General features: G+C 31.4%; 1 protein-coding gene across 1 annotated transcript in view; it reads left to right on the top strand.

Annotated features, from left to right (window-relative positions):
* The first annotated feature begins 216 nt into the window (after positions 1-216).
* The window catches only part of LOC127704782 (leucine-rich repeat and immunoglobulin-like domain-containing nogo receptor-interacting protein 2), a 21,451-nt gene continuing 5,570 nt past the window's right edge, over positions 217-16,097 (top strand). Inside the window, exon 1 of the mRNA XM_052208993.1 lies at positions 217-2,455. Coding sequence (XP_052064953.1) covers positions 321-1,685 — 1,365 coding nt within the window. The 5' untranslated portion in view covers positions 217-320 and the 3' untranslated portion in view covers positions 1,686-2,455. The remainder of the gene's footprint in view (positions 2,456-16,097) is intronic.

Raw genomic sequence — 16,097 nt, 5'->3', positions numbered from 1 at the left:
GTCCCCATTTAATAAGTACGCGGTTGTTTCTCTTTGAATATAACAGAAAATTCAAATATTTGGTCAATTGATAGAGTAAAAGGTAAATAAATTTGTAAAAACAAGAACTTGCATGACGTGTAGACATGTTTAAAATCAATATAATATCTTAAAAATAGTAAAGTATTAATACATGCGTCCTATATATTGAAACCAATTTAAGATGTTAAAATTCCATTTGTCGACCTTTGTGTCCTAGATATAAAGTGTTGTTGACTTACAAAGTCATTGTTACTATAGAAACCATGTGAAAGTCCTGTTTTTGATATCCATGTCACAAAATGGTGCGGATTCTAATTTACTCAGTAATTTATATTGTTATTCAGTGTGATGAAATCTCTCGATCATTAGATTGTGATATTAAATATGTATTTAATGGAAAACTCGGAGTCAAAATAGCTGATTGTAAAAACAGAGGACTGCAGTTTATTCCTGAAGATTTACCTCGGGATATAAATGTTCTAGATATATCTTCAAATCGGTTAAAGAGTATTGAAAACAGTTCGCTGATTATTTATCCACATCTACAGGAACTTTATTTGAGAACGAATCAACTTAAATATTTATCTGATAAGTCATTTCAGGGATTATACAATCTTGCCGTGCTTGATATGTCTCACAATTTGCTTGATTTATCTTATGCATATTTAGCCGAACTTTTTTTTCCGATTCAAAACTTAACAAAATTGGATATCAGGAGTAATATGCCTCAACCTGAGAATTATGATAAGGAATTCAACTATCCCGATCATGCGTTCGGTGTTCTGAGAGAATTGACTTTCTTAGGAATTGATATGATGCCTGTGCCAAACTTCGGAAGCGGATTCAGTGAAATGAAGAAACTTCGGAAATTATACTTTAAATCTTGTTATTTGGTACGTCTATCAAATGAAACATTCCAGACGTTTTCATCATCTGTAGAAGAGCTTTATCTCAGAAATTGTCGATTAAAATTTGTGAAAACAGAAGATGACGCTTTGAGTCCATTTCCACATCTACGTGTACTGGATTTTTTTGGAACGTTTATGCACCTCACTCGTGCTTTACTACTTTTACATCCATACCGTTATAGAAATATGACCACAATTAATTTTGGCCATGTGAGTGACCTAACTATTGATAGCGACGACTTCCCGTATGCTCTGACAATTACATCCGATATAATGACAAATCTGAAATCCATTTGCATAGAAAATCTAGATTTATCACAGAATGGAATAGTTGATTACAAACATGGATCTTTACTTTCCTTTGATCAACCAGAATGTTTACAACATCTTTCATTGAAAGGAAACAGACTTTTACTAGCTTATATAAAAAATCACGAAGAGATTAACTCTTTTTTTAGAAAAGCTTTGCGATTGCAAACTTTGGATTATTCATATAATGTCGTCAACTTCTTCATTGAAAATTCATTGACCTCAGATTCTGATTTTAAAAGTTCTGGTGATAGTCACGTAATCTTGCCAGCATCATTAGAACAATTAGATATCAGTTTCACAATAGTTAATACATTACCCTTACTGTTTATAGTTCCTAAAATCAATAATCTTACTTATTTGGATATATCTTATACAAATACAACTGTGACCATGCTTTTTATTGAACTTCGATTAGAGACATTTATTTCTGCTGGAACGAGGTAAAGTTTCGGTTGGAAGGAATTAAATCGTTTTCAAGAGACCAACCTAAAAAAAATAGTTTTGAAAGACGCTACCCTTAATGATGGAATAGACACATACGGAAACAGGTTTTTCATGAAATGTCAATCAGTCAAGTCACTGGATATATCTGAAAATAGTATTTGGCATTTTTCGGACGATATTTTTAAACCAATGCCAAATTTGTCAAATCTTTATTTAACTGACAATTTTCTCCAATCTATTCCAGAACAGCTGGATACGCAAACAAACATAAAGGTGCTTGATGTTAGAAAAATCTCCTTACAAGTATAAATTCACTCATTAGAAATTGGGCAGATAAAATGCATGAAATCCATGGAATGGCTTTGTACCTTGATGGCAATGCATTTATTTGCAACTGCGATAATTTAGACTTTATACGATGGATACAGACTACAAAAGTTGATCTGGACAGTCGGTCTTATAAATGTCAATTATCAAATGGAACCGTTACTGATACACTTACTGCCTACAACTCCTTATCACACTTGTTCGCGGACTGTAAGAGTACTATGTGGTTAACCTTTGCTTCGACATTGTTATCTACATGTGTTACAATCTCGTTACTGCTTCTGTTGTATAGTAAAAGATGGAAAATTGCCTTCTCTATCTATGGAGTTATTCAGCGTAGTATTGAACAAAAAGTTCGAAAGACATACCAGTACGACGTGTATATGTCTAATGAAGGAGGGGTAGTCGTTTGGATAAAAGATGTCTTAGCACCAAAACTTGAGGTCGAGTGGGGACTGACCATGTGTATAAAAGATCGAGATTTTTTAATTGGTGAGAGTCTTTTGGATACTGAGGCCGAATGTATCAAAAACAGTAGGTACATTATTTTCCTCATCACACCTGAGTTCAAATCGTCGCGTGATTGCTTGTTTGAACTCGATAGAGCAAAATATGAGACAGTAACAAAAAATCTAGACAAAATTATTGTTATAACAAAAGATATTATAATTACCGATATTCCCTTGGAGTTTTCGTACATTTGGAATTATGCCTATGTTGTACAATGGCCGAAAGATCAAAGAGATTTAAATGAATCTTGGAGACGACTGAAGATGTTGCTAACAGATGGACAAGTTCATAATTAACAAGTAACACCATAGAGATTTCAACAGTCGGTGACAACATTATTATTAAATATCATTTACAGAAATGTTGTATCAACGTCTTGTAATTAAAAAAACCAATGAGTTTGAAACTGGAGGTTTGCAGATTTTATGAAACATTTAAGAACGTATTGGCCGATTTTATGTGATTTCTATACAAATGTTCAATCATTAATATTCAAATCATATAAGAGACAAATGCATTAACTGTTCGATTTTTGGTAATAGTTCAACGAGTCAAAGTTGTATGCAACATTAACCAAAATCTGTAGCATAACCCATTTACTGTCATCTGACCTTAATTCTTATAATTTTCCGCCAAATGTTTTAGTATTTCCCCTAATTACTATTTTATTAAAACACAAGGATTCCATCAGATATTGCACACAATACAGGTAAATTGACAACGTTTTAACAAAGGTTACTGAATAGTTTCCGCAAATTTATCTTTCAAACGTAAACAAAACAAAAAAAGAACTCATGAGCATTTGAATATCTATAGATATGTAATTTTTTAAAGAATTATAAAGTACTATTATGTCTACTGCTTATTTAATTCTTTATTGGTTAAATTCATGTAATGTTGATATTTAATCATATTGTATTAGTTAAATGCATGTATGTTACGGGGAGGGTTGGGCGCCAAAAAACATGTTTAACAGTTCCTTATTCTGTATGTGCATGTACTAACTCAGGAGCCTGTAAATCAGTGGTTGGTGTTTGTTGATCTTTATCATGTTATTGTTTTGTTTATTGTTTCGTGCATAAATAGCTTTCGCATTTGAGTTGTTTTACAATTGTCGTTTCAGGGTCTTTTATAGCTTGCCTTGTTGGATTCCGTTTGATCATTGTTGAAGCTGTAAGGTGACTTATAGTTACATACTTCTACATCATTTAGTCTCGTGGGGGGAATTATTTCATTGGCAATCATACCACATCTTCTTTTTTCTATATTTATCTGATAACTTGTATTACTTGAAAGTTATGGTCTGTACTGCATGCAATATTCAGTATCGTTTGTTTTCTACTAAGTATCTGAACGAATATATTATTTGAACGTTGCATAATACAAACACTTTTTTTAAACTTATCTTGATCTTCTGTCTCGTCATTTAAGATTTTAAGAAATGATGACAGTAATCGATTAACACTAGAGAAAGAACATTTTGGATGTGTATTCGCACCATAATTAATTCCATCTTTCCGTTAAATCTATTTTCGTTCCTCTGTCACTTCAAGATGTTTAGGTTTTTTAGTTTTGTTTTGTCAGATATCGAAAAGATGTTTGGCACATAATACATGATATTGAACAATTAATATGCTTATGCAGTTGCTCTTGTGTAAACAAACAAGTTGTATTTTCTCCCTGTCCTCTGTTTTTCATTACTCGTTCGCATCCAAAAACAAAATTGACAATTGATTTCCCAAATTTCTCGTTATATTCTCAGAATGTTCTGTTTAATTTTGACTAAAGCGATCTGGCGACTCCGTATGAGAGTGTTTTATTTCTTTTTTCCTGTATTAATGATAAGAGATATAAGTAGATCATCTATCAAAATGAATAGAGGCCCAAGTTTTCTGACTTGGGGTTCATTTTTGATCAAAAGAAATTCTAGAACAAGGTCAAAGGTGTATGTTACTTTTTTAATTTTGAAGTTTGCATGTTATCGTTAACCATCAGAAACCATAAGAGTTATTGACAAAAGATTTTGTATATCAAATGGTTATTAACGATATCTCACAACTTCATACATAACTGTCGAAGTGCTTTGGTAACTTTTAAGTTTTCTCCCCAAAATATTTGAAATGATCTGTTTGGTAGTATATCGCCTGACTCATGAATAATCTATCATATTTTTTAATTCATCTTTTTATAGCAACTCATCAGAAAACCGTAAAAAGCAATCAACATACGGTTTTAGGTAAATTTTAAGTTGCGACACGCAAATACATTTGAGTTGAAGTGCTCTTGTTACATTTACAAGAAGTTTAATTTCTCACTGGAAGTTTTAAAAATAATGTGTTTGGTAGGAATACTTCTTATAATATGAACCTGGGATTTTAAAATTGCGTTCTATATTTCGACCTTTGCTATATCTTAATGTTGTTACATGATCAGGTCGTATAATCCTTCGCATTAGAATGGATGTCATATGACCTTCAAAAACGCAAGCAAAATAGAACGTTCGTAAATGTTTACTTGAATTTTTCTATACTTATTTCATGTAAAAGTACCTAGTTACATTATATCTTCAGCATCAGTATAAATCAATATTTCATATAATCTGGAAGTAAGAAATTATTTCCCTTATTGTAAGCAATAACATTAAGAAACTATGTTTTGTTTTCGGAGCAGTGTAATGAAAGTTATCATATGACACCGAAAGTGAACAGCTAATTTTCTTCTTATTTCACATATATATATATTTGTAATGAAAGAAAGTACGTTTTCAGATGACACATGTAGTGACTGTTTTAAAGCGGAAGTACCTGATCATCTCACTTATTCAAAGGAAAGAACCACAAACAATATATTTTTGGAATCTGTGTAAGATAACATTATATTCTGATAAATTAATTTTAGTTTGCACAAGCTACTTTTGTAATTTATAAAAGAAAATAAATCACACGTAAAACATAAAAGTGAACTACTAGTGTAATTTACATAATTGTATAAAAATCAGGAATGGATGTAAAAATGTTATTCATGCATGTTAACATACACTTGACGTCGTACCTCATACTAGAAAAATGTCCAATGTTTGCATATATTAAAGTTTATCAGTGCATTAAAATTAATATCTTTCTATCTTTAACAATATCAAAGTTATCATACTGTATACTTAAACAAAGTGTTTCATACAGACTACTATAGATAAAAACATGTTAATTTGAACCATGTATTGACAGATAAAACGACAGTTCAGTGACACTAGTATTTGTACAAACACATCTATAAACATTTAACAGTAAAGGTAGTAGAGGAACTTTGTTAATTGAAACTGTCCGATATAAACAACACCAGAAATATCAATACAACGTTCAGACTAACATTTTGAAATAGTTAGTTCATATAGGAGGCGGTTTTACATAATAATAAACGACAAATCACGCCAACGAACTTCAAGTGATAACGATACATTAATGAAAATGCTGATATCTTAGGATTACATTATAATCAATTAGTTATCTGCTATTGCGTGATGTTTTATATATCACTTGATAAAACTTAGTAACGCCAATAATAGGAGTAACACGACAAATGCAAGTGCAGCAAGATTAGCTCACCCTTAAGGAGCACATGCGATCACCCTCTGTTTTTAGTGGGGTTTGTTTTGTTCAGTTTTTAATTTTCTATGTTTTTTCGTAGACTGTATCTTTTGGATTTTTGAAATGACATCGCCATGTTGTTTTCAATTTATGAGTTTGAATATCCCTTTCGTCTCTCCCGCCTTTTTTTCACGGAATAGAAAAATCAGTTGAGATTTAAATTTAAAAAAAGCCTAAATACATGTTTATGTGCCTGCTCCTAGTAAATATTTGTCAAGTAAGGCTTTTTGGTATAATAAATCTCTGTAATTAAGTTCCATTGTTTTTTGATCCAATTGTAAATAATGTATTATCTTATACGTATCATGATTTGATTTATAGAATATATATTGTTTAAAACCAAGTTTGAGCGCTCGGTGTGTTTTGTTATCGTTTAATGGCATTGTATTGGTCACAACTATGTAATTGTGGAAATGAGACAAAACCTGTTGAAGAAAAAAAAAAGACAGGGATCACTTGTATATACAAAAACAGGAAGCTGTAACCAATCAATGTTGAAATCTATGAATCAGATCTATTCAATAACCCTTGCGTATCACATGAGATAACATCCCCTCCCCTCCACCTTAATTGAGATCTTGTTCATCTTGCTTTGCATTTAGTTTTTTATGTTGTGTTTTGTGTACAGCTGTTTGTCTTTCGGTTGTTTTTTGCAATGGCATTGCAAGTTTGTTATCGACTTATGAGTTTGAATGTCCTTTTAGTGTCTGTCCTATCTTTTGCACAACAAATAAATCGTACCGAGGGATTGACAGGAGAGAACTTGATTTGTGATGGAAACCTAAAAAAAACTAATGTATGCAGGGAATGGAGTAACCGACTAAAATACAATGTCATCCGCAAATATGCCGGTCATGAATATATAGCAGGAGAGGGTTACCCTGTCAACGCTCCACGATACTTTCAGAGTGTATGCAATTCCTCCAGTTTTTTTGTGTTTAACCTAGAAATGTAGCTTTCTATATGTTTTTTTATATTTGATCAACGATAAAGTACGGATACCTTTAATAACCGTTTTATACAGTAAAGAAATAGAACAAATCACTACCGTTAAAGTAGTGATCATTGAGGCTTAGCATATCAGTTCAAAGAGATGAATAGAAATGTGAGTATATATATATATATATATGAATTTTAAAATACATATAACGTCAATACTTTATTTTGAATATAGTAAGATTATATCGATGTGTTAGAAATAAAAAAAGAAATTCTATAAAAGCAATATACATCATTTCAGCTCTGTTGCTTGGTTTGAGTGTTGTAAACTAACAGAGCCATTTTTACTTAGGACTAATGTAAAATTTAGTTTTTGAGATTCATGCAAAAAAAATGGTAAGGATTATTATTTATGCAGTACTTTGTACTGTAATTCAGTGTGATGTAATCTCTCGATCATCAGATTGTGATATCAAATATGTATTTAATGGAAAACTTGTAGTTAAAATAGCTGATTGTAAAAACAGAGATCTGCAGTTTGTTCCTCAAGATTTACCCAGGGATATAAATGTTCTAGATATATCTTCAAATTATTTAAGAAGTATTGGAAACAGTTCGTTTATTAATTATAAATATCTACAAGAACTTTATTTGAGCTCAAATCAACTTGAACAATTATCTAATAAGTCATTTCAGGAGTTGCACAATCTTGCCGTGCTTGATATGTCTCACAATTTGCTCGATTTATGTTATGAATATTCAGCCGAACTTTTTTTTCCGATTCAAAACTTAACAAAATTGGATATCAGGAGTAATATGCCTCAACCTGAGAATTATGATAAGGAATTCAACTATCCCGATCATGCGTTCGGTGTTATGAGAGAATTGACTTTCTTAGGAATTGATATGATGCCTGTGCCAAACTTCGGAAGCGGATTCATTCAAATGACTAACCTTGGAGAATTGCATTTTGAATCTTGTTATTTAGTACGCCTATCAAATGAAACATTTCAGACACTTTCATCTTCTGTAGAAGAACTTTGGCTCAGAAATTGTCAGTTACACTTTGTATCAACAGAAGTTGGCGCTTTGTGTCCGTTTCCTAATTTTCGTTCTTTAGACTTTTTTGGAACGTTTATGCATCTTACGCGTGCATTACAGCTGTTACATCCATACACTAATGCATCTTTAACTACAATCAATCTTGGCCATGTAAGTGACCTAAGTATTGATAGCAAAGACCTCCCGTATGCGTTGACACTGACATCCGAAATAATAAAGAATTTGAAAACAATTTGCATAGAAAATCTCGAAGTTACGCTATATTACCAAAATCACTAGAAAAATTAGATATTAGTTTCACAATAGTAAACCCATTACCTCTACCTTTGTTTATAGTAACGTTAATCAATAACCTTACTTATTTGGATATATCTTATTCAAATACAACTATTTCAATGCTTTTTATGACACTTCGGCTAGAAACATATATTTCTGCTGGAACCGGGTACACTTTCGCTTGGGACCAATTACGCCTTTTTCCGAAAAACAACATAAAAACGATTGTATTGAAAAAAGCTGTCCTAAATCACTGAATAACCAGAAAAGGAAACAACTTATTCACAAATCTTCAATCTGTCGAGACACTTGATATATTCTAAAAAATAATATATGGTATTTGTCGGACGATATATTCAAACCAATGCCAAATTTGTCAAACCTTTATTTAACTGACAATTTACTACAATCTATTCCAGAACAGCTAAATACGCATACAAAATGAAAGTGCTTGATGTTAGAAACAATCTCCTTACAAGTATAAGTTCATCCATTAGAAATTGGGCAGATCAGATGCATGAAATTTTGTAATTTTAATACATAAACTTAGCACTAAAGACTAGAAGTGACTTTCAATAAACCGGAAGTTGCAAATTGTCTCCTGGTTTACAGGCAAAAGTATATAGAAACTATATATTTTTGGAATCAGTGTGAAAAAAGCTTTCATATGAGAGCGGAAGTGACATTTACTTTACCGGAAGTAGCTAATTATCTCCCTTATTTCACTAAAAAGTATAAGGAAACCATTTATATATCGCATCAGTATGACGAAACTTATGATTGGATAGTACATTCCACTTTGAGTAAACTGGAAGTAGTTTCTTTTCAATAACTTTGAAAATTGATGTGGAAAGACCTTCAATTGTTCTCTGAACGATTGGTTTTTAATTAATGTAGTATTTATAATTACACGAGAGAGCTTAGGTATATTTTCAAAGCTGCAAAATAAATGGGCGAGAGGAATAACTAAACACTAGTAAAAGAAAATCAAAACTACAGATACCTATATTATTTGGAAAAAAACAATTTTTCTCTAGCAGAGTCTGTTCTAAAAACTGATTTAATGAAGTCTTTATCTCCAAATGAAGCTACTGATGTCTTTTGTAAAAAAAATATATTGTATAGTTTGTTGCATTTTGTAAGCAACTATAAATTACAAAATGAAAAAAGCGCAATAACTCCAATTTGTATTTACATCTATTTTGTCGAGAGCTAGGATACCGCATCAATTCTATGGTTGACAAATTAATAGATATCAATATTATTTTTCCGTATCAACATTTTTTAACATTCAATGTTACTCATTGTATTGCATCGAGTGTTCTTTTCAAAATCAATACCTCTTCATATATGTTCGAAGCAATAACCTATGGTGAACACGAAATGGGTTGTCAAGGCAATAACATATTTGTATGGTTAATAGGTTGAAAGCGGAACCGATGTGTGGATGTGCGACAATTTGCCATATGAGTGAATGTACATGCCCCTACGTCAAATGTTTTCGCAAGGTAGGCACTAAGTTTAAAGCAAGTAATGCATTGATTCGATACATTATGTGTTTTACTAAAAATGGACATTAATGTGATAACAAATGGACAGGTATCTTATCTGTCTAAATATTATATAAGAATTGATAAGATTAAAAGGAGGAAGATATCAAAGGAGGACATTAATACTAATAAGTCAAAAATAAAACTGATAACGCCATGGCTAAAAAAGAAAAAGACAAACAAACAAAGAATAGTTAACAAAACACAACATAGGAATCATTGAGGTGTTATGGCTTACGTTTTGGTTTTCGACAGGACAAAAACACCCCAACAACAATATTCACCAAGACTCAATGAGTTGCAAGTACTGCGAAGAGTAAATATAAGCACAGCGTAACAATTCAAAAAAATTAATTACAAATAGGTAATCTATGCATATTGTAAACTGAATTTATGCTGATTCATCATAGTAAGGGCCAAGGATTTTTTAATGTTGATGAAATATTAATATAATTTCATATTTGAGTTAATTTCATTAGATAAACCAGATTTGGTGAAATTCTACATGTTCTCTTTGTTCACCTAATATACGTTGCATTTCTGTAAATATAGACAATGTAATTTCCCATAGGAACTCCTTTTACGGCGTACACTCTACCACTTTTACTTTGAAGTTTCGGAAAAAATATATCCTGTAATGGAAAGCTCATATGCACTGCTATCTTTTTCAAAGGTCACAATATAGGGCTATGCAGCATATTTTTTAACATTTATATGCCCCGAAGATCTAAGAGTTTAAACCTATACCTAAATTATATACTACACCAACCTTTACTTTTGGTCTCCGTCAGAATTCAAGGTCGCAGCTATATATTTTTTTCATTTTTACTGGTGACATTCCCAATTTATGTCTCTTTGAGATGCTAATAAAGATATTATCTGGGAACCATAAGGTAAACAAAACAAATTGTCTATGAATATTATATATCTCATCAAAAGAGGCGTGGTTTGTGAAACAGCTGAATTTACAAAGTGCAACTTTTAGGGTGATAAATACCATTAATGTTCCTATTTGTCTTCATTATAAAGTCCCTTTTGGTCCTTTTAATCTCTCATTTCATCAAAATTTCATCTTTTTAGGCTAATAAATACAAATTTTTGGGTAATTTCCACTCATTTATGAAAGAGATGTAACAATAAATGAGTATTTGAAGTATTTAAGATAAAGTCGTACTTAGAAAACAGTTTTCTATTGTAACAACATATAAGAAAAAGTCAGTAAAAGCTCCCCAAAAACACTGAGTATGACTTGTTCTGTCTACTACTATTCATGGTAGAGTCATATTTCAAGGCAATATTCTCATAAAATGAGTTTTTGAGACTCAATCCACTCAGAATATTTCATTTTGGTAATATTTCACTTAAATGGCATAATTTATTTTACAAATGAGAGTACACACAAGGTCAAAGGTGCATGTTCACCTTTCATGTTAGGTGTAATACGACCACTAATTTTCCCTTATTAGTAGTTTCAAATAAAAAAGTACTTGGCATGAGTACAGTTTTATCATGTCCAGTTCATTTGATACAATTTCACATCACATTTCATTGCAAATAAGACAATAACCATTACTGGTTAACCAATCAAAGTTTCACCTAAACCTTTTTCAACTGATTTTTTTAGTTTGTTCTTCTGTTGTATTGTTGCACCACTGTCCCATTTAAAGGGGAGGGATGAGCGCTCATATTGTGTATATGCCTGTTCCATGTCAAGAGCATACTGTTGCTTACATCCATGTTTGTGAATTGTTGTGATATAAAATTCATCTCTTACTCCTATTTCTCTCAGTTTATAAAATTGTAAAATGGTCAATCATGGCAAACAAAAGCAAAGGCTACATGTATATGTAATTAAAAAAAAACATGTATAGAAATGTTAACACAAGGAAGCTATATAACCAAGAGTTCCAACTGGTTAAGTTGAAATCATCCATTCGTAAATTTTATGTACGCCATCACGAGATGATGTCGGATATGTTCCTTATGTCGTTACTACAATCCCCTTCCCTTTTCACGAATGTGACCTACCGAATTAGACTTTTTCCCGGGTTTGTTTAGGAAAATGTCGCCTCTTAAGTTTCGACATTATGACAGTTTACCAGGAACATGTGTCAAGTGCATAAAACATATATAACTATCTTGGTAATGAAATATCACGACGAAAACTGATAGAGCGATGTTCATGACAATTGGTAATATAGGTAAATACAACTTAGGAGAATGATTTATAAATCTTACTTTGTTTGATATATGCGCCACTTGCTTTATTGTCGAATCCAGAGTTTTGTGTACGTTATCTAAGGAAGAATTGTTTAAGTCCTGAAATGTTTTTCTTTAAATTTCTAAAACTGTTTTCTGTCAAGACCTGTTTGAGTTTTATCTGTGCATTTATAACCTGTATGGAATGAACGGTTTCCTGTAAAACGTCTACTTTATATTCCAACTGTGCGATCTCATTGTTAATGACATTGACATTCACGTCTTGTTTGTTACAGTTACAACGGCTAAACTTTTCATTGATATTGGTTATTTCCTGTTAATTTTGTTTTACAATTTGTTCCAACTGTTCACGAGAATTACGTTCTTCCACCAGTAAATTAAGTAGCATGCTAAAGTGAGAATCAGTCATAACAGTTCCAGCTTTAGGCAACGATGTACTCCCATCTAGAAGAAACCCTTGAATTGTCACAAAACACGAAAGGAGCAAAAAAACCATGGCTTAATTAACAAACATAAACCAACCTTATATAGTGGAGTTCTACATTCAACTGATAATTCAAAGTTTTAAAAACCTACTATGATAAAAACATAATACATAATACGTTTACAAAGGGTTGTAATTTGAAATAATGCAACTAAATATAGTCTGTCTATTTTTACATTAATTTCTGCATTTAAAAATGAATTGATATTAGGTTTGATTATGTACTAGTTTAATTCGTTAAGTGAATTAATTAGAACACGAATTTGTGTATCTGAAAGCTAATTGTTGACGGGTATTACATATTTATGTTGTCATGCAAATCCAACTGCTAGACTACTATTCTGAAATTTTAGTTACAAATGTCTCTTGTGGTTTGAAAACACAGTCAAATGAAACTACTATTTAGATTATGGATCTTCTGGTGATCTAGATTTATCATTATGACAATAATACAGTCGTGTTTACATTTGAGAATTGCTGAAATATTTGAAAAAAAATATCTCAATAAAGATAAATAGGGATTTATTTTGAGGTCAAACACTATCCTTCTAGATTTACAAGTATACCCTTAATCAGCGTTTTCTGGTATCGCGATTGACATCCACCAGTTCATTATAGAAACAATAATATCGATACACATTGATTTTGACAAAATTCAAAAGATGAACCATTATAAATAATAAAGGTGGTAAAACAAGTGTTACAATAACTCAACGATAAAATATCAATCAGAAATCTATGTGGTAGAACAAACATCATGATAAAGATCTTATACAGCTGATCATACCGTAATCTCATTATTTGTTAACATTCATCTAACAATTAACAGCAAGTAAGAGTTTTATAGAAACTATGTGATTAGGGGAAATAATGCTATTGAAGGTTGTATATCTAATGTTAGGAAACTGCTATAAGTTTATTAGTACGGATTACCTAAAAATATATCGATCTTAAAGGTGATGCGATAGTTCGTTGCAGTTCAAGAAACGAAACAGCTGCAAAATAGACCGAAATATGTAAAAAAGCCAATTATCTTTTTATCAGTCAAGAAAAATGAGATGTTGATTGTATATATCTTATTTTTTTGATAAAATGTGATAAAGTATTTGTAGTATCATATCCGATTGTGATGTATTCTATTAACAGAGTGATTTTTGCTAAAAGCTTATGAATTTCTAGCCAGAATTTAAAAAACGTTGTCAATAATATTTTGAGATCTTTTATAGTTGATAGCATGGTAATGGATTCGTTTATTGCTAAAGGCGTACGGTAACATATTGCTGATTACAGCCTGTCATCTGAACATGTTGTTGTTTACCCTTGGCGACAAATTGTTACGATAACGTCCTGTTTTAAACCCTGAGTTTTTAACACGCTCACGCCCTTCTCCATATATGTATATGTTGTTAACATGTATATGTTATCTGCAATAATTTATTTCTTGAAAAATGTATTTTTAATTAATTCATCCAATCGATAATACAAATTTTCAACACTGCATGGATTTGACTTTAGTCTCTTAAAATTTAAATATTTTAGTCAGTGAGTTATCATTCAATAATCAAAATTTGTGTACATAACGATCGGGTAAATGTCATGTACATAAATATCTCTGGAAATAAATAGAACGATAGTTTACTTCTTATTATCAAATAAATGTTCAAATTATGTCACACAGATAATAAGATTGCGTTTTTGTCTGATGTTTAGTCTGATAAGTCAAAGAGGAAAAGTACAACAATGCACTATGATTAGATGAGTATGATCATATAAGGACTGTTTAATGTTAAATGAAACAAAGATATTTGTTAACTTTTATCATGCCAAAACCCTCCGGTATTACAATCATGTTTGTTTCATAAGGTAACACGAAAGTTATTATTCACTAGTCGACAATGGAAGCATTGTTTGGTCCTGCGTTTTCCCTATAAAAAATCAATTGAAAAAAGTTTCAACTTTTGAAGTTTCAACATCTTTGGGTGTGAATATAAATGCAAAACCTGTCTGGTGCCGCAGTCTTATTGTTTGAAAAATAAAATGTGTATACTTAATTTTGAAGAGAACAAAATGCTAATCACAAAGAATGCCCTTCAAATGTCTTGTTGTTTCTTAATCAATAACCAATATTCATTTATCACTATTTTAGTAATTTTGTTTTTTTATTAACAGGGCAGTAGAAAATAAACTTACTAGAAGCTATTATCTTGGATGCAAAATTATGTGGCTCCCGTCATCTTTTTTCTCCCTTTTCACATATCTAACAACTATAATCACACCTGCTATGTATTACATTAAAAACAGTTCGTACACCCTTTATGTTTTTAATGTGATTTGCATAAAATAGTCAAGTTTGGAATGAAATAACAACGTAATACCAATAGTTTTAAAAAATCAAAATTATCTATGTCTGTAGCTTTAAAACTGAATGCAAGACCAACAAAACATAACATTGTTGATATGTTAAGTTAGAGCTAATGGAGTTTTCTTTAGTTTTGATAAAATGTAAATTTTTGGATATGGAAATATGTAGTCCTCCAATTTTATCCTTGCTACATCAGGCACCGACAAGGAGGACATGGTTATGAAGAATGAAGAATGTTCGTGATAGCCTGTACATAATGTCAATAATTTTACAGGACTACTAACAGAAAAGTTCCCGGTTCGATCCCCGTTCCGGAGAAAAAAATTCAGGGACTGAATGTTCGGTTTCCCTTGGCACCATTTGCGAGTATGGTCTTGTGAAACGATCATTGTCTGTCAGAAGGGGACAATAAATGGCTATGGTTAAGAGAGGGCCGTATCTCTTGCACGTAAAAAATACCCTTGTAACTTTTGAAAAAAATAGCATGCTAAAGCCGCTACAAGGCAGAACTCGCACCCGCAAAGTGGAAAGTGATTAATATGAATTGCAATACTATGTTTCCCAAACCACCTTAAATAAAACTAATTTCAACATAGAAAACAAATGATTTTTTTGATATCTTGTTTTGACATTGAATCAACGAGTGTGTAACAAGCAACAATCAAGTGACCCCCCAACTAAAACATATTCAATAAATTTATAAATTTGCTTGGAGCTAAAATTTTAATCCCAAACGGCAATGTCTTAAAGAACATACATGTATAGAACTTTTATTTGAACTATACATTTAAATGTTTTTTTTTCTTCAAAATAGATGCTAAATATTTTTTTCGCTATTGGAATATCCTGAAATATGTTTTTTTTTAATATGGGTTGAAACAACTTATAGTGAACACTATTTGTAATCTCTTCTGTACATGCTATTAATAAAAACATTTTCTATTGTTATAAATACTAATGGACTGTGTTTTCGGGATGTAGGAGCAGGGTTTTTCAGAAACCCCGCTCGTCACACCCTGTGGTCAAAATCCATTGTCT

The sequence above is a fragment of the Mytilus californianus genome, unplaced genomic scaffold (genome assembly GCF_021869535.1).
Source record: "Mytilus californianus isolate M0D057914Y unplaced genomic scaffold, xbMytCali1.0.p SCAF_6, whole genome shotgun sequence".
Taxonomy (NCBI): domain Eukaryota; kingdom Metazoa; phylum Mollusca; class Bivalvia; order Mytilida; family Mytilidae; genus Mytilus; species Mytilus californianus.
Note: the sequence above shows the minus strand (reverse complement) of the source record. Positions and strands in the feature narration are given on the sequence as shown.